Genomic DNA, 22,598 nt, shown 5'->3' with positions numbered 1-22,598 from the left:
AGGCAGCTCCCAGCATTGGGATGGCAGGCAAAGTTTTCCAGCGGCCGTCCTCCTGCAGAGCCAAAATGAGCAAGGGCAAGCGACTGCCCCCAGCTCTCCTTTACCTGCCCCTGATCTTGAGGTGTTCTCCCTCTTCCCCCCCAAACTCCAAAAAAAGAACGGGGAGCCTCCCCCTATCACTAGCCATCTTAGCATGTGTATGGGGAAAAAAATCCAGGCAGAGAGGGGAAAAGAAAAAAAAAAATCCACCCCCAACAGATGTCTTTAAGAACCCTCTCTGTTTTTCAGTATCTGTCAGCTTTGAGAACAGACATAGAAGGAAAATAAATGGAAAAATCTAAACTCCAAACTTTAGTAGGACTATTGTTTTTCCTTTTGAATGTTATTTAAACAAATGCTTTACTTGAAGAGAAAGTACATTTTAAAATCTCAATTTGTTCTTAATTTTTGAATTTTATAGAGGTTTATTTGTTGTCAAATAAAGTGTAACCCCATACTTTCGTAATTAGTGCAGTAGGTGAGGAGTTGGACAGATTATCATAGTGCATTATCATGCCTTGATGGTGCTTTAGTGCTTCTGGGGGAGTGCTTCTTGATTTACTTTCTCATTCAGAAGGGCATAAAATTTATGGCAACTGCATTGTGTAGATTAGAGATGTGTGTGAGAATATGTTTTAGTTACTGTTGTTTTCTTCTGTAGACTATCTCTCTTTTTAATTGCTTTGGTAATAAAAAGGAACAGTAAGGGTTGCTGGATGTAGATACAGTGGCTTACCTTAGGCCTGAACAACATAGACATTTGAAAAGTAAATAGAAAAAAATCTGCCATATCTGTAGCTCTTGTTTAGATCCCATAGCATTCCTCGAGTGATAGGCTGGAACAGTACTCTGTACTGTACAGCATCCGCAGTGGTGATTCCCTCCCACCTGGCAGTTATATATTTAAATTTTACCTTCGTAATGCTTCCAAGCTTTACATGTAATTTATAAAATTTACTTTTACATGTAAAAAAAAGTGTATATGCCCATTTGTAGCAAATGTTTTGAGCAAGTATATTTTTCCTTCTAAATTTAAGTGTGCTGTGAATTATTTCTGAGACCTCAACTACATGTTTCATAGTTTTCATCAAAGTTTTCATCTGTGTAAATTTTCATGTTGTGCTCTTTTTCATCAGTCTCCTAGTGGTATAGATTTGGAGCTGCTATACCTCTGTGTAACTGAGTACCTAAATAAACATTTTTGCAAGATTGGATGCAGAATTTCTTTTTTTATCTTCAGGATAGTTTTCATGGCAGATATACAGTGGATGACTAACTTGGAGTTTTCATTATGCATTGTATATGTTTCTGTAGTAACATTGCAAAGATGTTTTCTATCCTGTTTCATGAGTTTGAATACAGCACAATCAGCAGTTGCACTTCTTTGGGCAGACACATGGAATGAGAATCCCTATTGATCCTGAAGAGACTTGCACAAACTTTGGAAGAGTTTAAGGATAATTTTGCTTCCATTTTCTTGTAGTTTGAAGGCTCTGAACTTTCTGTTGTTTGCAAGAACTCTTGCATTGCAGTATTCTTCATATGCCAAGCCCAAAGGTTGTACGCTGCTTCATTATTAGTGAATTTTACTCCCATCAGTTCTCCCAGTATTTGGAAATATTGGGCAAGACTGAACACACAGCAGATTTGAAGATTGCAGGAGTTTTGGCAGTTGTTTCTCTTATTTGCAAAGTGTGAATGTATGGTATACTTTGTCATTTTTAAGTTGATTTAATTTTGCCCTTTCTCTGTGGGCTTTGCTTGATACAGAGAGACAATGACATTGTTGCAAAGAGATTTGCTGCTTACCTTGTCCTTATAGTCTTGTTTTCTTTCAAATAGGCAAATAAAATACTTTTTTCTTTGGCTTTTGTGACCTGTGGTTAAAGACTGGATGTTTGTGTTGGATCCTTTGTATTCTGCAGCACCTTTTAATAATGTTACGTAGAAAATGTGGAAACATTATGTCAATCCTGCATAATTTATCTCTACCTTTATGTGGTGCTTGTTAGTGGGCATAATCTGCAAATCCTGTCAAGCTGTTAATACCAGGCATCCTTTGTCCAGACTTACTGTACCAATAATAGGAACAGATGGTTTAGGACTGCCTTAATCATCATTTTGTACCCTCCCTCTCTTCAAAAATGCATTATTTATATGTGTAATTAATTCACTGTGGCTGGTGGCAGAACAAGGTTTAGGTGCTTGTCATTACTGCGCTGAAATTCATTCTCTGTTTTGTGCCTCCTGATAAATTCTGTGGTTCTTTGCTATGGATTATTTCCTGAGATCTTTACCAACTCCTTTCCACTTACATTGGAAACAAATTTATTTAAAATTATTCATTTTAAAAATGTATTAAATGCATTAATTGATAATACTTATGTGAGGGAGATTTTACGTTCCTACGTCAAAGGGATGTGTTGAGGATGCCTGATGAGATACAAGTTGTAATTTCTCTCTGGCACAGTTGCATTCATGCTGCATGGAGCTGCATTCAGCATTTTAGGTGAAGATTGCACATGGAGTTCACGGGTTCTTTTTACTTAATTGTTTCTGTGAATTAGGGTTGTACCATATGTCGCTTACTGAATAAAGCTTAGCCAATTTTTGAATACTGTATTCTTCTGCTTTTTAGTGCTTATGGGGAAATTGATGGCCAGGTTAAAAAAAGGTCTGCAGTTTCTTGTGTGGCTGTTTACCAAAAACAGGTTTGCAGGAACTCCTTTTCTTCCTAGAAAAAAATGGTGGAGTTGATGGTGGAGGTGGCCTTTGATGGTGGATTGTTTGTACCTTCTCTTAAACTTTATCTTCTCTTACACTCTTTTTAGTTTCTCAAATTGTAGCTTCTCTTAATTTTCTGTTCTCAAATTTCAGCTTTAAACTTTTGTTCCTAAAATTTTAAAAGCAAACTGTGCTGGTAGATGTATGTTTTAGTGATCCAATGACATTGCATACTTTATTTAAGATAAAAGTTTAAAAAAATGTAAAAACTGTTGGGTTTTTTGGATAACAGGATGAAAGCAAAAGCATTAAAAACTGTCCTATGCAAAATCCTCCATCTGAAGGCATGAGCTTTTAGAGGGAGCTAAACATTTTTTCCACATTTCAGATTCCACTTTGGAATGGTTCCAATGGTAAGTGGCCTGTGTCAGCCTCTCAGCAGAGGACAAAACTTGCCTTTCATGATTTCTCTTCTACCATTGTCTTATGGTTGTAAGGCCATCTCCCTTATTTTTTACTGTTCTTTTGAATGATACTGCCTGAAACTTGGCTCCCCATGGTCTGAAGATTTGTCTTTTTGAAACATCGAAACAGAAATGGTTTCACTGTACCCTGAAACTGCTGTGTATATTAGGGTAGTACTTGTTTTTTATTGTATTTATTAATTTGATTACCAGTTAATGTTTGTAATTTCTGTTGCAAAAATTTTCTGGGATCAGTTCCGTCTTCTGGATTGAAGTTAACATAGAAGTTTTGCTGGAAAACAGACTTGAGTTACTTCTGCATCTGCATGAATATGGAAGCAGAAAAAATCTCCATTTCAATATAATTGAAATACCTTAGTTTTCTGCCCTTCTAGTGGATATAATATCACTTTTGATAATGAAGAATCTTGACCTGTCTTCAGTGTTTAATCAGATGAATAGAAACACTTGCCTACAGTTCAATTCCAGCAGTAGTTTAGAAATAGTGTTGGTTTTTACTAATTTTTCAGTATTTAAAGGCTTTTCATTGATCCAGTCTCAAGTGTATTTCAAAGTAGTAATTGGCCTAAGTACCTGTCCTAAGTATCTAAGAGGTGCTCAACCAATCTCAGGGATGGGGAAAGCAGTTTTGTGTCAGGATTTATAAAAGTGCTCATCCTCACTGCAAAAAAGAAAAAATAAAACAAACTTGAATTATTTCTGTGCACCATACGAATGACATAGGTTTTGAGTTCTCAGTTTTTTTGGCTTTTACTTCTGATGACATCCAGAAGGAAAGTCCCAGAGGAGGGATCTCATGGCATTTTAGCTGACTTGATTCAGGCTATGGAAGGATTTTTTTTTTTTTTAATATATATAATTTTGAGAATTTTACTGCTCCAGACATAGCAAAGGTAATGCAGAATTTCTCAGTTTCTTGGTTGGATGGTGTTGGGTGCCGTTAAGTATTTTTTTATTAATTTGCTGATAAGCATCTATACTTTCTTCATATGTATATTTTGTAAATAGTGTTTACAACTCAACATTTATTAACACACATAATTGTAAAGTTTTTCAAATATAATCCTCAGTTTTTGGCATTCATATGTTGTCTCTATATTGTCTTTTGTTTATATTTAAGTGTAGTAGTTGGAATTTACTGACTGTTGTTTTTAGAGCTTTTGCTATAAAACTGTTCCTGACATTAAATTCAGGACTTTGTTGCTTTCTTATCTGCCTATTCTCCTCTTTAAGATAAAATACAAAACCATCAATTCTGGCTGGTGGCATCTTTATAAGGAATGTGGTGTTTCTGTACTCTCCTAGGAATTTAACTGGATGCCTTGTTGTTTAGTTACACTTAGGAAGTTGATCTTAGTGTTACAGCCCTTTGCAGGATACAGTAGAACCTGAGATATTTTTTCTTACTATTGCTGAACAAATTAAATTCCCTTTGATCTCAGTAACTTAAAGCAGGATAGTTATGCCTCCTGGTCCTCCCATATTCTGATTTCTAGATTTATTTTTGTTTTTCAGTGATACCAACACACTCTTCCTCCTATCCCTCTCATTTGCTCAATGGCTAGAGCAGAGTTAATCCAACAATGCAGTGAAAAGCCTGAGGGGAATGGGAAGGTTCTTGGGAATTTTTATCTGCCTTCCAACTAGATTGCAACTCTAACTGGTCATGTCAGTTACCCTGTGGGACAAGTGATATATTGTAGATGGTTTGTTTCACCTGTTGTCTCAACAATTATGTTTTCTCACCACAAAACCTGAACCTCAACTTTTCTGTAAATGAAGAAGTTGAGACCACTGGCACATCATCATTAGAACATTACAGGTATCTTGAAAATTGGTAACTGAGTTTGATGTTTATAGAATTTCACAGAATAATTAAGCACACACCCACCCTTCCCCTCCCATCTATTTTATGAAAACAAGCAACTGGAAAGGCAGGGATGAGCATATTGCCTGTATGTATGGCCAGATAGTTTTCATGGACTTCAATGTCTCTGGAGCCTGTACAGCCTCTTGCCTCTCAGGAGAGAGTCTGGGATTTGTAATTGCTCTGCCCAGAGAATGAGATTACTTTTGAAGTGTCTCCGTGCATTTATATTCAGATTACGTTAGACTTTAGCATGTTATTTTAGCCCTTTTTTTTCTTGATCAGAGGTGCTGAACTTCAAAAAGAGCTATTTGTATTGTAATGTGCTTCCTAATTCAGTCCTTTCTTCTGAAAGCTTACTGTTAACTATGAACAGTTAAAATGTGTTCTTATATGAGTAACTAGCCAGGTTTGTCAGTAACCTAAAATTTAGTAGCTGAAGAGCATACAGTCAGATGCCAGGTAGTTGTATTGATCAGTGGTCAGACTCAGCGTGGGATGTCCTTTAATCCTGGGCAGATGTTGAGCAGCCCACCCTGAGCTTCAAGAACCATCATGAGCAGTGAGGCCAGAGGCAAGGCAGGTGTGTGCTTTTTTTTCTAATAGCAGTGGAAAGGGTTATTTCATCCATCTGTGAGGTGAATGAATGTTCTTTTGGATGAAAACTCTTTAAAATCCTGGAGCATTTCCCTATGGAGTGCTTTCAGTTGCCTTTATGTTTCCTCTTGTTTGTCTTTTAGCCTTGCTTTGAAGGCCACTTTTCCAGCTTTCAATTTAATCTTTTTAATTTTAATTGCTCTCACAAATTGCTGTTTCTTTACATTGTGTTCTGAATTTGAAGTTTAATTCTTAATGTGAGGTCAGTGTATTCTGCAGATGACCTTTTGTCTCTAGACTCTTAGAGAAGACATAGGAGGAATCTTCTTTCTGACAGTTTATCAGAAAATACAAAAACATTTATTTACTTGTAAAGGGGGAAAGTGTAATACTCTATAAATTTTTCTCTGTACATCTGTGTGCCAGGTCTTAATTACCCAACTAGAAAATGTACTGATATGCTCTTAAGCCATCTGTTTCTCCAATGTCATCGCAAGTTAGTTTCCTTTCCACTTTTCAGTTTACTGTCATGCTCTTGCCAAAGATGCTGATAAATGAGATTAAGGATTAAAATTTTCAAGCTTCCAAGTTTTTATTTGGATAATTTGACATAATAAATAAAAAAAATCTTCCATGCTGCTGCTGAACATGGTTTCAATAAGCACATACTTTAGTATATATTTGTAATAGAGGTTTTATTGAAGGTCTTGTGAGTAACCACAAGATATGATTAATTCATGCTGTGTAAAACATAAAATCTTCATGCTTTGGGTCTGAATTGGTATATAGTACATATCCTAGTATGAGGATACTAGGAAGTACAGATCCTTAAGTTTCAAATCTGTATTTTTACTGTATGCTAATCATAGATAATTTTAATTTTTCAAGGGGTAAAAAGTGTTTGTCAAATTTCCACCTTTCTTAATGAATGGTAATTATGTACATGGATATAGGGACAACATCTTAAGAATTGTGCATCTCAACCCTAAAAATATTGATGGATTTTGAAAAGGAAAGTTCTGGGGTTTTAGACAAAATGAGTGATTGCCACTTGGTTACTGTATTACCATCTTGTTTACTAACTTCTTTCAACACAATGGCAGTAATTGTTTAGTCTTTCCTTTTGTAGATAAGTGTCATAAAAATCTTCTGATTTTAGGTGCAAGTAATACAGTTTTTCCCCTCTTAGTTTCACAAGATGTTTCCTCCATTATGGTTTTGTTTCAGTCCATGTAAAACAAGCATTTCCTGTGATTGTTGTTTCCTCAACTACTGTGCCATTATTAAAAAATAGAGGGCAACTTGTGAGAGTTTTTAAGAATCTTGTAACTCTATTTAGAATACACAGAGTAGGAAAAATTTTTTGGGGTGTGAACCTGCAAATCACAGGTATTGTAAAGTAGCTTCTTCTCTGGTGTAAAAGGGAGAAACTAGCTTGGGAAAGGGATGGAAGAGAAGCAGGAAAGGAAACAGATACTCACAGGAAGTTGCAACTAATAGAATTCTTTGCTGTGAATCACACTCTAGCTTATTTCCTGGTAAAGCACCCATTTTTCAAAACTCTGTATTTAGCATTTGGTGACAAAAGTGGGATATTCTCTGAAAATGTGGAGGTAAATGCATTATCTTTCGTTTAGAATACTTTGTCCTGCTTAGAGAATAAATTGTTTCACCTTTGATCGAATTTTGTCTGTTCTTGATGCAAGAATAAATGCTGAATTGCATGATCTGTTAAGGGGTAGAAGGAGATAATATGGTACAGTATCTGTGTTGTGAAGTAGTGTCTCTGACAGGGGACTGAAGAGTGCTTTAGTCTGTGGATAGAGAATAAAATTATTTATCTGGACAACTGTGAATTCAGTCTTTAATTTATTTTTCTGACAGTCACTTTTGCTTCAAAAATTCAGAATTTAACTAGGCATTCTGCGAGGCACAGACTGAAAAAATGTTTGATGTAAATGAGTGTTTTGTAAGGCCAGCATTCTGCCTTATCTCAGTTATTACATTGATTCTTCTTTAGCCTTTAAATTCATGATGAATCACTGACAGTTGGAGGTTTTGCAATTTCTTTAAGATACAGAAAATATTTCTCTTTGTTTTGTAGCCTGCATTCACAATTGCATAACTACTAAAAGTGGAAAGTGGTCTGGCATGAAGGCAAAAAAAAGATATTACTATATTTTACTTCATTTCTTAGCTTTCTGGTATGTGAGTACTGTGGGTTATCTGTCATATTCCATACTTGAAAATCCTCTCCTCTGAGGAATATCACTGTATGTGTCTTTGCCTGTCTTTCTGTTTTAACTGAGTGATGTTGTCAAATTTTTCTCTTTCAGTGTTGCCAAATTGTTTTTGAATACCATTGATGAAAATTGGACACAAATTGTTATGCACTGTGCTGTAAATTGGTAAATCTCTCTAAAATTAAAGCAAATGATGCTTTAATAACTAAAGCCTTAAGAAGTCTTGGTTATTTTTGGAGCTGTGTATCTGGAAATTATGTAGCTAGATAGAAATGTGCAATATTTGGATAACTGTACATTTTTATAAAGAGGTGGTAGCCTAATTTATAAGCAGATTGATTTTGTTTGCTTTAGGTAAACACGTAGTAATGTTACCCTTATATAGGGTGACAGTCGAATTCTTTGATTTTTTTTTTGTCTTTTAGTGAGTCTTAAAGCATGTAAAATAAATCCTATAGTTCTACATGTGGTATTTCTAATTAATTTTTTAATTCTGCTCTTCTCCAACAGGAAGGAACTGGAGACATTCAAAGGTAAATTCTACTTTTCTTTTCTACTTAAGTGTTTGTAAGAGTTACAGTAATTTGTTTATTAAGTGAAACTAGGAAGGGACTTTTGCCTTTCTGCATTTGACAGTGTTCATTTTATGTTGTCCCAGCAGGCTGTGTATTTTTCATTTTACATGTTCTTGCTACTGATTTCTTTGAGAGAGTCCTAGATGTAGGGAGAGCACAGATATTTTGTTGTCTTCTCTAGGTTTGAGAGATTCCCTTATCTGATTCAAGCCTTTCCCTTTGTGTTCAGTTTTTGTAGTTAAGGGCTTTGTCTTCAACTAGTTGATGTCTTTTCTAGCAGGGATATATTTTTTGGCATGTGTTTCAGGCTGTTACATGTTAGATTTTTGTCTGGCTGTTTCCAGGGAATTTTCACAGTATTATGCAAATTAATTTTTGTAGCCCAAGTTGTTGGAGATACTCAATGATATATACAAATGTTTGTCCAATATGTGATGTAATGTCTGGAAACCCTGTCATGTGCTATTGCTTTGTCTCTGGTACATAAATGGAACAGAGTCCCAGTTTCAGTAAATCCTACACTTACTCTACCTACTGATGCTAATGTTTGATCAGCTTGAGAATTGCTATTGTATCTTCCTTTGGATAGGATGTGGCTGTGGCTTTGTGACTAGTATTTATGAGAATGAAGTCGGGTGCATTGACTTATGTCAATCAATTGTCTCTTGAAAGTGAAAGGAGGGGTGGAAATTTCTGTCAGCTGCATTCCTTTGCCTTTTCAGTTCATTACTATCTCATCTTTGTGATGCTACAAAAGGAAAATAACAGTTACAGTAACAGATAAGCAACACGGATTATGTAAAATGTGACGACTTCTGTAACTTACCAAACCAACCCTTTTGTTGATTGATTTGACAGCTTTCAACATAGAGCAACTGAATACAAAATGGGAGGTAATGCCAGGCTCCTTCTGATCCAGAGCAAGGCAGCTACTTTGTAGTACCTGTTGCCTGTGAGAGCAGTGAATCTTGTTGGTTTTTTTTTTTTTTGTTTGTATTGATCAGGTGTTTTAAGTGAGTTTCTGGAAGTCAGGGGAGTGGTTTCCAAAGTCATTTCTCTCTAGGCTCCTTGTTATTTTAATAGTGACTTTAAGGTTATTTGGCAGTAAGTATTTTACAAAGACCATTATTTTGATGGAAGAGGAACATGCTAGCTGTGTGTTGACCTTTAGATTTATACCAAACTAAGCAACTGGTTCTGTAATGGGTACAGAGGCATACAGATTTCCAATACTGGTTATGAAAGACTTGGCTTGGTAGCCAAGAAAAGGCTAGACAAGCATAGAGGGATGAATCGGGGAAAATGGATATTAAACATATGTCAGCCTAATTTGTGTGGGTTTTTGTACAGTGAACTGGTGGACAAGCTTGTACCTGACACAAGAGAAAGGGACTAATAGCTAAGAAAATTTCAAGAATGGTCTTGTTAAGCAAGCCTAATTCCTTTCTAGGAGATGACAACAAGGAGGTTTAAAATAAACAATAGATTCAGTGTTTTGATTCTTGCAACAACTTTCACTGTTTTGCCTGACATTTCCCAGGAAATTGGGATTAAACTACTAAAAACCCAGGTGCACAATTGATTGAAAATACATACTTTGAGGAAATGTTCTAGGGTTTCTGACTTACTAAATTCTCAGATCTTGGAATTTTTTTGTCAACCCAGATTGTCAAGTAGAGGTATTCTTTATATTGGCTTCAGTTGGTCTTTTTCTGGCCCTTTGGACCTTACATTAGTGTCTGGCATATCTTTCATTAGCTGGAAACAGGGAGAGTAGGAGATTCCTAGTTGTGAAGGATTCATTACATAATGGCAGATGTTTCAGATCTAGGGCATCTTTGCCTAGTCTAACTCGGGACTCCTAATTCAGTTTTCTGTTTTGAGCTGCTTCAAGGGCTCACTAGATTTTGGCAAAAATGCTCTGTCGCTTGGTTGGCTTTAGTTCCGGTTGATGAAGCACACTGTGATAACTCGGAGAATGTCCATAGGAATCCTGTCACAGAGAAAGGAAAAGGCAGCAGCAAGGGCAAGCAGTGTGTCCTAAGTTAACAGTCTAACAGTGTAATCTAAAAAAGCAAAAGAAGCCAGGAAAAGGTGGTTCCAACTGAAACGTGTTAAGTAGCTGAGTGGATGGTTCTTTACATTTTAATATTGCAAGTATAGACTACATCCTCAACTAATTTATCTTTGCATAACTTTCCAAAGTGAAATGTCTTCCACAACATTCTGTTCATGAAATACCCAGCCCAGGGTCTAAGAAACAAGAACTGTTTAAAATACCTTCCTATACACTTGCATCTTTTAATGCATTTGCACTTGAAATCACTGCACATTAAAATCTGTTCCAATGGAAAAATGCGAAATGCCATTTTTTATAATAGTAACTTGTTATTTGTGAATTTGAATACCGTATGCTAAAAAGTAATAGCTTCCAGCATATAAGGATGGCAAATGTCTTGCATAAAAATATCTTTCATAAAGATACAAGATCATGCTATATGAATATGCAGGCGTGAAAGTACCACGAAAAATTCCTTCAATATGTTTTCAAGAAGGGTTAAGAGAGAGTTGTATGTGCTTTTATCAGTGTCCAGATGCAACTCTTATATTCACCAGTGATGAGTTCTTATGCCTTGCTGAGGATAGAAAGTAAGTTTTACTGGAATTAAGAAACCAAATGGTTTAGTCTGAAATTCAAAATAGCCCAGCACTAGAAACTTGAATTCTGTGATGCATTGTATCAATTGCATAATGAATACAGAAAAAAAAGCAAATTTTATGTTGGCACTGACCCTGAGAGTGCAGGTGTGACTCAGAAGGCTGGTGGGTAACTTCACAGACCTCTCAGATCTGTTTTAAAACTTTACTTCCCTGGAATTTCATGGATGTGTAAATACAAATAGGTGTACAGGTGTAGTCTGTAAATTTGTGAAATCTTCAAATGTCTGTAACCTTAAAAACACTTAAGTGCCCTTGTATATACCTAATATTTATTTTAATATGGATGTGAAATCTACACAACCAAGAAATGGAATTATTTCTGGTTTCATTTATAACTTCCCACTGTGTGTGCTAAGGTACAAAGTGATAATTCATTGATCTTTTAAGTATATTCTTTGAAGATACCAGGTGTCATCCAGAAGGGGCCCTAACAGTGCTGCCAGTTTGCAGCATTGAAAAGGGTTGAGAATCCACTCTCTTGCTTGTTGGTGTTAATACATTTAAGGAGCATGAAAAAAGAATGTAATACCACTTTAAGAAATTATGAATTATTTTTGTATTTGTCAACATTTAGAATTTGTTTCAGCCATTTTCATGTTGGTATTGCAGATTGTATTCTGTTTCATTGTGAGGAGCAAATTTTACTATTCTTCATTTTGCTTTAAGACTTATTTTTACAGGGTCAGACATTCTCCTTTGTTGTATGCTGCACCCACAGTGTGCGGGGGCAGGACAAACCTTTCCAGTCTCTCTTCTTTCAACCACAAGGGTTTTCTATTACAGAGTAATTGAAATTGATTATTATTTAATAATCTATGATGCTGAGAAAGTGAAGCTTAGAAGCTTTCCTGCTTTTTTGTGTTCAACATCTCTCCCTAAAGTAGGCAGGGAATGAGTGTGTGATGTCTTTGCTGACACTGCTGCAGCAGTGGCATTTGTGTACCTGAAGTGTGAGGACAGAACATCTCAAAGGTAGTCCAGTTCCTTATCTTTTTTTTAGTACTTTATCTTTCAGAGGTCTTTGCTATAAAAGATGGTGGGTTTATGAATGGAACATTGGTATGCCATATGGAATAGCCTGCAAGTTTCTTCATGGCGTGCACCAATTTCAGTCTTGGGAGAACTGCTTGTAGGAACTGGCTTATGGTCTGTGCTGTCTTGTCCTGGCTGAGACTCATGAAGGTGCTAAAATAAGTGGTCTGTTCTGAATCCTGGCAATTTCTTGCAATAGTAGAGTTTATTTTAGTTTATATTTGTGTGTGGGTTTTATTTTAGTATTTGATGGGCTGTGTTCTTGCATCATTTAGAAAGTATCATTTTCATTTTACAGCTGAGAAACTGGAAATTAGATAGCACATATGTTTATTTGCTCCTGATACTTGAAACCTATTGCATTTAGGACTGCACTGAGATTTCAAATCATTCCATCATCCTTCTAGGCACATAGTGCCATTTTTTAATTTATTTTTTATTTTTTGAGTTAACATTCCCTTAGTTCCAGAGCACCCAGGATTGTGTGGTAAATAGTTACAGAATACTGTTAATCTCATTAGAAGATGGAAGAGTGGAGCAGATAATGGGGTAGGTAAATCAGCAGTGAGAGACCAGGAAAAAAAAGTTTTAAAAGTGGTAGAATTGCACAATGGTGATAACATATGCTGTGGAGTTTGCTTCTAATTTGTCCAAATAGGAGCTGTATGTATGATAGATTTTTGAATTGTTTGTAAAAGTCCCTTTTTATTAAAAGTTCAGGATGCAATGTTTTGAGTTAATTTCTGGAAAGAAAACTAAAGCACTGGAGGCTGTTTAGAGACCAGCAACACAGCACTTTTGGACAATGAAAGGTGGCAGCAACTTTGCAAGGGCAAATATGCACATGGCTTCGGCTACTGAGTCATGCATATTTCTAAGCTTTAACAGGATTAGTTTCATTCAAGCTCAGGGAAACAGGTCATATGGCAAATTTCAGCACTTCTATTTACAATACAACAAAATATGTTTTCAGCCTTTTGAATCAGAGGTCTTTCCCAAACAAAGCCTGATACATTTTAAGAGCTTTATCAAAATATTCCTTGACAAACTGACCTGTGAAGTAGAGAGATGTTTTTTCTTGCTTTTGCCTTCAAGGTGAAGTCATCGTGTCACATTTGATATGCAAATCAAATTTTTGTCATCTCTATTCATGCATCTAAGATGCTGCTGTTAAAATTGCAGTTTTCCAGTCATTTTATCAGGAGCTTAAAATTGTTTATATCCAAACTTTAATTTTCTGACTTTTGCTGTTTCCTCTCCTAAGAGCACACAATATTTGGAACAGTCTGTTGACTCCGTCTCTTTGTTCTCCATTTTTTGAAATCTACTCATTTTAACAAATAGTATGTCAAACTGATTTTTTTTTTTTTTAACCAGTCTAGGGAACCACTTTATCATGCTGGGTTCTGGTGGCTGTCAGAATAAAACTCCTTCTTCCTATTCTTCATATTGCCTTCCAGATGTGTGAGTAATATGCAGTGGAGGTCTTTACAGCTCGTGGTTGACAAAGCTCATACAATCAGTGGTGTATGTAGCTGCTCTTGAAGTTGAGCTGTCATTTTGAGCACATAATCCTGTATGTTTCTTTTGAGCAAGAGTAAGATGATATTGTGGTAGAAATTAATTCCAGCCACATGGAGTTTGATTACTTTAACATTTCTGTGGTCCAAAACTTCAATATTTAGACCTTGTAGCACAGACAACTCTGTCTTACCAGAAAACAGCTGGAAAAGAATTGCTTAATTATTTTTGTAATAATACTAAAATGGAATTAAAATTTCAGATTTATATTCAGATATCAAGATTTTTCCTCATTTTGCTATGAGATGAAATGATCCTGATAGATTTCTAGTTAATGCTGTGTTTTACTACTTTCTTTCCCATCTGGGCTATGGAAGGAGAGCCTTGCAACTTTGGATGCTCTGTGTTGTTGGCAAGAATTGACCCAAGACTCTTATATATGGTAACCATTTTCTAGGAAACAGAAAGATTTGAGACTTAGGCACTTCTGGTCAAACCTTAAGAAAAGCAAATAAGTTTAACTACTTAAATCTTCCATTTTATTGTAATAGGAAAAGACAGATGGAGGGAGAAACAAGATTCTGAAGTGTCCTTATAGCTACCCTTGCTTTTGATTTTGCTCTTTATGTTTTCAAGTTCACAGACTCTTGTATCTATTTAACTCTGGGAACACATGTTTACATTTTCTAGTTCTGTATCTAGCTTTTTGTATCTTCTATTTTTGCTCCTTTTTTGCCTTCCTTGAAATGGTATGGCCTTAAAATAAAGCCTTTTAAATAGTAATGATTTTGTTTTAAAATCCTTTTAAATAGAGGAATTTAAGGAAGGTTCACTCTTGGTCTTTCACTGCTTTCATTCCTCCTCAGTAAATAATTGAATCTTCATGTATCTGGGCAGATATTCCCAGCACTGAAATGTATGTATGAGCTTTCAAATGTACATTTCTGTAGCCCACAGGTGGATGGTGCTGAGTTGCACATGTCTGATTCTGTTTGGCTGAGTTATCAAACTTAATGGCATACTTTGAGAATTTGTCCTATCTATGAATAGATACTGAGGAACAGTGGAAGTTTTTGGTTTTCTGGGATAATACCCAAAAGCAATTACTTGCCTCTCACTGACCCTCTGAATGTGACTTCTCAATTGGCAACACAAATTGAGCATGAAGTGCGATTGAAAATGTATTAGCTGCCTTTGCCAAGGCAGCAAAGCATTTGCTGGATTAAGTATTAAGACTGGGAGTGAAGCAAGCTGCAGTGGATAATATCTTGTGTATGCATTTATTTTGCCAATGACTGGAAATAAATCTATCTAATATGTTAATAAGCATCAGGTCTTCAGGACAGACAATATTTTTTATGCAAGAAATAGAATTTACATTTCAGTGGAAGAGGAGAAAAAGGGGAAGTTTGGTGTATTTCAACTGTAGGAACAAAATTATCTATAATTCTACCTTTGATTACTACATCAGAAAGCCCATTTCCATTGTACTTTACCCAAAGGAGGGCTGTGTTGTCAACTAACTCAATATATAATAGTTTGGGCTGAAAGGGACCATAAAGATCATCTACTTACAACCCCCCTGGCATGGCTGGGGTGCCACTTGCTACACCAGGTTTCTCAGAGTCCCATTCAACCTTGAACACTTCCAGGGATGAGACATCCACAACCTCTCTGGCTAACCTGTGCCAGTGCCTCATCACCCACTGAGTAAAGAATTTCTTCCTAACATCTAACCTAAACCTGCACTCTTTTGTTTTAAATCCATTGCCCCTTGTCCTGTCACTATCTCCCCATTAAAAAAAAATCCCTCTCCCTCCTTTTTATAAGCTCCCTTAAAGCCACAATAAGGTCTCTCTGAAGTAATTTTTTTTTCTCCAAGCTGAAAAAATCCTACCTCTTAATAATTTGATATGATGAGGAATTATTTTCCTTTTGCTCATTTTTTGTTAGTTTTCAACTGGTGAGGTGAAAATAGGGCTTTTTTGGTAGTATCAATACAGCCTTGGGTGAATCTTAGTGATAAAATGTCATTCATGACTAACGTGGTTATGTATTGGAAAAAGGCCTGAATCTTCAAGGAAGGGAGTAGGGTTTCTAAAGGAAGTCTCAAAAGGCTTCTATAGACACCAGATTATTTATGGGCAAACTAGATAATCAGATTTCATTGGAATAAAGAGTGTGTGATTTTCCGTTGTAATTTGTCTGATCAAAGACAAGTTTTGGTTTTGTCACTTCTACCACAAACCACTTCTGGTTTAATGCTTTCGATGCCTTTTTGTTTGTTTTTGTTTGTTTTGTGTTTGGCTATAATGTAACTTTTTATTTTACAGATTTGATGATGCAGTTTGTAGCCTCCATGCTCAACTAGATTTCAGGATTTTGGGTGATGGCTGTCACTTGAAAGTGCTACTCAGACAATGAATTAGCATAATCCATAGAGTGCAAATGTTACTGATACTTCTGAAACCTTGTGTTTATCAGGATTTTTTTTTTTAATGCTAATTCTGTCTGGGTAAGAGTAAAGAGTGGGAACCCTTCTTTCTATTAAATTCTGCTTCATCTACATATATTTCTAGAGAATCTTACAGGTTTTATTTCATGAGACACCCATATGCCCTCTCGTCTTTGCATTGCATTTTGAGGGGCCTGATTTATCCTCCCAACAAATTTTAATAGTGATGCATTTATGTAATTCTCTCATTTTTCCCTTGATTTCTACTCTCTTTGTAATCTAGTATTGCACTAAGTCAAAAGCCCTTTCAGAGGTCAGATGTATCACAACAAATTTGGCAGCACTGCAGCTTAAAATAAGGTGCCTCATGGGTGTGCAGGTGCAGCTCCTGTTGGCTGTGGTGGAAGTTTACTCTGTGCTGAAATCAGCCTGGCAGAATGCTGGTTTTGTGAGGAGTGGAGGAGGCCAGGGTAACAATAGGGATTTTCTTCAGCCATTTCCAGGTTGAATAGCAGATAATGTGTAGATAATAGGGAAACAATTTCATGGGAACATAAGCGCTGTCATACTCAGTTTATGTAGAAAAGAAATTACTTAAAGGTGTAATATTTTAATTGTCTCTAATGCTTAAATGACTGATGTGGAAGAAAACAGAAGCTGGTTCTGCCTACAGCTCTAACTTGAATTCATCCTTTAATTGCCAAAGTCCAGACTGAAGGTGGGATTGTCTCATGATTATTATTATTATTATTATTCTAATCTTTTACATCGATATTTTTGGTGCTGCTTGCAGCAGTTAAATAAACCCAAGTTTTGTAGGCCAAACACTGTGGGTATTTTTACTTTTACTGATGTTGATTGGTGAAGTATTTGTTATATAATTGCCTTTTGTCCCTACTCTACAATTTTGATAATTGTCATAGAGAAGGTTTGCAAAATGCGATCTTTTTAAGTAAAAGAAACTAATTGCTATGGCTATCCTGTTTTCTGGCAGCACTGTGCACCCTCCTAAACTGAAGAGGTAATGTGTGCCAGTGTTCCCAATTCTGAGGAATGCCTTACAGTTTTTGAACATAAATGCACTGTTGTGTAACTGCAGCATCACTAGAGCCAAAGATTCTCAGTCATGTATTTTTTCCTGAACTGCATAACCTTTTTTTTTTTTTAAGTTTTTGATGAAAATGCAGCATGGATGTGGAATACAGAAAATTTGGTTTTGCAGTAGAGAATACTGTTCTAATTTATTTTAAAATCACATCCAAGGCTTTTAATATTTTATGTGTGAAGTAAGAATAGTATGTAAGCTGGTTTGTGGGGTATCTGAGCTAAGCCATGTTAAGGAAAAGCACTTTAAGGGGTGAGCCTTGTGAGCAGTGCCTAATAAAAATCAAGAATTCAGAACCCTTCTGTACCTTTCCCCTTGCTCCTGAATCATTTTCAGACGCTTCCAGCTCTCTGCCAAATAAGCACATGCTGTAGCTGCATGTCATCAGATTATATCCCGCTGGGAAGATTTCAGTCTCCGCAGCACCCCTTGGTTCAGCAGCGTGTGGTATCTTCCCAAATACATGCCTGCATTTCTGGTGGAGCCCAGCTGCTGGGAGCTTGTGCTCAGGTTCTGGGGAGGCGCTGAGTTGAAGTATCCATGTGTGTTCAGCTGCATCTGCGTGTGAGTGGCCCATCGGAAACTGCCCGTCGCGGTACCACTGCTTTGAAAAAGCAGCCTTCTGGCAAAGGGCTTTGTTCTGCATCAGTGAAGATGCACATCACTGGGGCTGCTTGGTAACTGGAGCTTTCACTTGACCAGTGCTGGGTTTCTTTTTACTTGATTATTTCTTACTGCCATGTCATCTCCGGGAGGCACTGAGAATACCCAGAAGAATTCACGTAGGTGGAACTTTATTATCATCTTTGTTATTTGTCACCTTAACTTGCTAAGCTAATGTAAAATGCAAAATAAAATTGAAGTCAGCTTAATTAATTTCCTCAGTTACCACCATTGCCTGATTTGCAAAGGGTGTGCTGTAAATGACAGGTTAATTATCAACTTGGTTTAGCAAATTTGAAAGAAATGGTGACTTAATGTCTGTTTTTTCAGGGCTTTTGTTCATTGCTTTGCTTTTGTCTGTCATTTTGCATTATTGTCAAGGTAATATTAATCAGAATTAGTAAAATAATTCAAATGCACAGATATCTTGTTAGCTAAAATTCAAGCAGGCGTGTCTAAGGGTGGGGTGACACCAGAGGATGAGAGGAGACAGAATTATTATCTGAAGATAAAAGCAAGAATAAAAAAATAGAGCAGTGAAGGTTAGCATAGATAGTCATGCTGATTTCCTTTAGATAAATAAAACTATAAGTAAATTTTAAAGGTATATTTTTAATGAAGCAGTTAATGCTATTTACATCCATATAAGCCCCCTTTATCATATGAAGCAATGTTTTTAATCATGCACCAATAACATTTTAAGCTGTTAATTTGTAAGTAATGGTGTTGAGAACTGTGTGCTAATTGATAAAATGAAATAAAATGCAGATTTCTACTCTGTTTATTTTTATATTCTTTTACATAACCACTGGAAGAGTTTTTTTCTCTGTTACCATTCACGTGGATTTTTTTTTTCAGTGGCTGTCCAGGACCAAAAGAAAAGGGTAAATGGAACTATTTGCTATTTTAATAACCTGTTGGAGCATGACTTTATCAAGGCTCTACCAATGAGTTGTAATTTTGAGCTCTAAAGTTGATATTTCTGTTAAATAATTATGTCACAATGAATATTTTGTTTTAAGCAATTCATCTGATATGGGAGAAATCTTTACATTTGTGTTGTTTAGAAACACTTATTATGTAAAAATACTTGTTTTCCATAAGTCAACTCAGATCAGTTAATTGTTTACTTAAAGATGGCAAAATTTACCTTCTGTTCTGCTAAATGTGGTGTGACCACTGTGCTCTTAAAATTGTGTGGGGTTGCAAGCAATATATGTACACTACTGTTATAATCCATTTTGTATTCTTAACTACTTTGTACATATTGGCAGAAGTCCCTCTTTACTTGTTCTTGTTTCCTGAAATTGCAGTGGATGTATGGGTAAAGAAGGGCACAGCTGCAAGTATTTCTTTTTTCCTTATTTACCATCATATCTTGGACAGTAGAACAGCTGCTTTGTGTGGGGTGGGGGCCAACCTTGGAATTATATAAGGACTAGAATATGAAATTAGAGAAGAGTTTGAAATGTAAGTCTTAGCAATATTACTCCAAGTACTTCTGGGAAGAGGTAGCAGAAAGTAGAAGCCTTAGTATGAACATTAATATTGGAAAGGTTAACACCTCTGTGGTAACCAGGATTATTCTAATTTTTTTATTCACATTTTCATCTCTAGTTTTGTGACAGAACAAAAAATAATGCAAAACGTATTTTTTGTTAATCTCTTTGCTCACCACCTGTGTAGGCTACTATTAATGACAAGTTAAAAAATACTGATATACCTACTTTTAATATCTCTAACAAGACCAGCTGTAGTACTTTTTGGGGTGCTGAAAGACCAAATGCTATAGGCTCTCTCTGCCTCTGACTTTATCGTGGTGCAAATGAATATTTGAACAGTTTTATAATTACAGTATTCTTTATTTTGGCGTGCTGCTTCTATTTTAGGTTAGAAATGTAACTGTAAGTGCAGACATTTCATCAGTTCGATTTGTAGCTAAATAAATGCACAGCAATAGATTATACACTTTTTATGTTTCTCTACTTGACGCCGTTTCTTTCTGTAGTGGTACTCTAAATATGATACTATTCTGGTTCTTACAGTGTTCAAAAATAGCAGAATTGTTTTAAAAGCTGCAGTAGAAATAATTTATTCCTTCTTTATAGCATGTTCTTACATAAATCTGAGCCCCGCCTTTCCCAGCAGTGCGTTATTAAACTACTTGTTCTGCTCAGGTTCTAATGATGTGTGTGGATGGCTGAAGTGTGCATGTGAGCATATAGGAATTCTGAATGCTTCTCTGCTCCTTTCAGTAAATGGAACAAAAATGTGGATATTTTGGTAAACTATTCTGTCTGTTTTATTTGAGTGTTAGGTATGTCATGTGAAATTGTATCAAGGCAGTGGACCTGAAACTGTACAAGCATAAGTCTTTGGTACTGTAGCTTATGCAGCGCCCTTTGTCGGGATGTATCTGTTTTTGCGGGTGAAATATTGTGTAATAAAAATAGATATTTTAAAAGTGAGCTATTTTTAAAAATCATCAACATATTTTTATATGTACATAATATGTCTAGATTGCATATTTCTAATAGTGTGTGTGAGTTAAGGCCGAAAGAAGTTAAGAGGCAGTTTTGGCTTACACATTGTCTCATTTTTAATCACTTGGGTTACTCTGTGGATTAGGGTGAAATAAATCTTGTGGAGATGTCACTCAGCCCATTTTTTTTCCTTTTATGTAGAAGGCAGCTAGTGCTATTTTGATGTTGCATAAATGAGACTTGATCAAAATGTAGTTGGCTGTGTCTCATTTTAAAATTCAGAATGGTGCCATTTACAGGAATAAGTTTCTATCTTAATTAGGTGATTATGTAATCACTCCAGACCTTGCACACCAGCATTTCCATTGGCTCAGGAGGATTTTCCCTTGATCATAATCTTAAATCCTTATAGATTTATTCTCTCTGGTTATAGAACATTAAACTGGAAGCCCACACCTCGTGGAGAAGACACACTGAACACCACACAATTTATTTTCAGTTACCGTGTGCGTTCACAAGGGTAGGAGATTAAACTGGTGGTACTTGATAGGCTCAGGGTTTGCAGGTCACCGGTGATGTGGGAATTGCAGTTTTGCTGACACAATGTCCTAAGCCTTTATTTTAAAGATTTACCTTTATTTTAAAGAGCACCATTGTCCATGTGGTTACTCTCAGGTGCAGGGTAGTTTCTGTCTCTTGATGGAGAGCAGGGTTGTCAGGAGGGACCTGCAGCTTCAGCTTCTGTCTCCACAAAACTGTGACTAGAAGAAGTCTATCCACATTATGGATTTGGATGACATAAGTATTTTTTCCCTTTTTGCTTCTTGGTACATATTTAGAGGGTTGTGCTGCCAGTCATTCAGAATCTGGTTCTTACTACAGTAAGAGTGTGTTTCTCATGCAAAGCTGTAGGAAAACTAACAGAATAGAAAGCCAAGTCCTTGATTTTCAGCACATTTGGGAAGCCATGATGGGTATGAAAATGTCCACTAGTTGCAGGGTGGGAGGAAGTCTGGCAGAGGTGTACTTCTGTCTCTTTCTCATGCTTTGTGCCTGTGTAGAGTTCAGGGTGCTTTTGTACCAATGAAGTTTTCTCCTGCATATTAGTGACTATTTAGTCTAATAAAATTCATGGAGTGAAAGCTAATTTGGTATGTGAAGGAGCTGTGGACTAATTCTAGAACAGAAAAGAAAACAGAAAAGGTTTTATGAAGCGCAGACAAAAATAATAAATAGCAAACCAAAAAGTTTGGCAAGTAACAGGTTATTGAGTGAGAATGATTTAAGAGGCAAACAATCTCAGTTCGAAGTCTCTTAGAGAAATGAACTATTAGGATTAATTCAGCTGTGAGTATATTAGGATTAATTCAACTGTGGACAAGGTAAATAACATCCAGGTATGGATCAATCATGAGATTTTCAGTGGACAGCTGCAAATGATGTGTTAGAGAAACAACTGAGTTTTAAGAAGAGAGCTTACTTCACAAGATGCTAGAGAGAGCTTGGCTTGCTTGACAGAACAGGGGACATGGGGACTTCTAGATGTAAACATATAGAAGGAGTTAGCATCAGGAAAAAGAAAAATTCCTGAAAAGTCAGGGTGTGTTGGACTGGGGGGAGCTGGGGAGGTTCTTTTGTAGTAATTCGTATGCCTCCAGCTAATTGTTAATTGTGTAAATGGTTCAAGTATTAATTTAGCAAAGAGCCTTTTTTAAATCCAATAAGCATGAAAATACTGTCTGCCTATGTTGTGATACTGCTCAATTTTTTATTTTGTCTGGCATCAGTTGTTTTCTGCCCTACCATAATCGTCAGTTTCTGGGGAGGAGGAACACAAGAGTTTTGAACAACACATCTGGAGTGCCATGTGCGGTCTGGGCTCCTCAGTACAAGAAAGACAAGCAGCTCCTGGAGAGAGTCCAGTGGGTGGTCACAAGGATAATAAGAGGTCTGGAGCATCTCTCCTGTGAGGAGAGACTGTGGGAGCTGGGCCTGTTTAGTCTGGAGAAGACTAAGAAGGGATGTTATTAATGCATGTAAATATCTCAAAGGTAGGTTCCAAGAGGATGGTGCCTGACTCTTTTCAGT

At 36.4% G+C, this 22,598-nt stretch overlaps 1 protein-coding gene across 4 annotated transcripts in view; it reads left to right on the top strand.

The window, feature by feature from the left end:
- The window catches only part of DTNBP1 (dystrobrevin binding protein 1), a 64,450-nt gene that overhangs the window by 20,069 nt on the left and 21,783 nt on the right, over positions 1-22,598 (top strand). For all 4 annotated transcript variants that reach the window (XM_062498816.1, XM_062498842.1, XM_062498833.1 and 1 more), the window contains one exon: positions 8,466-8,488. In XM_062498816.1, the coding sequence (XP_062354800.1) occupies positions 8,466-8,488 (23 nt within the window). The remainder of the gene's footprint in view (positions 1-8,465; positions 8,489-22,598) is intronic.

The sequence above is a fragment of the Cinclus cinclus genome, chromosome 1 (assembly GCF_963662255.1).
Source record: "Cinclus cinclus chromosome 1, bCinCin1.1, whole genome shotgun sequence".
Lineage (NCBI taxonomy): Eukaryota > Metazoa > Chordata > Aves > Passeriformes > Cinclidae > Cinclus > Cinclus cinclus.
The sequence above is the reverse complement of the archived record's forward strand: the minus strand, read 5'-3'. Positions and strand labels throughout refer to the sequence as shown.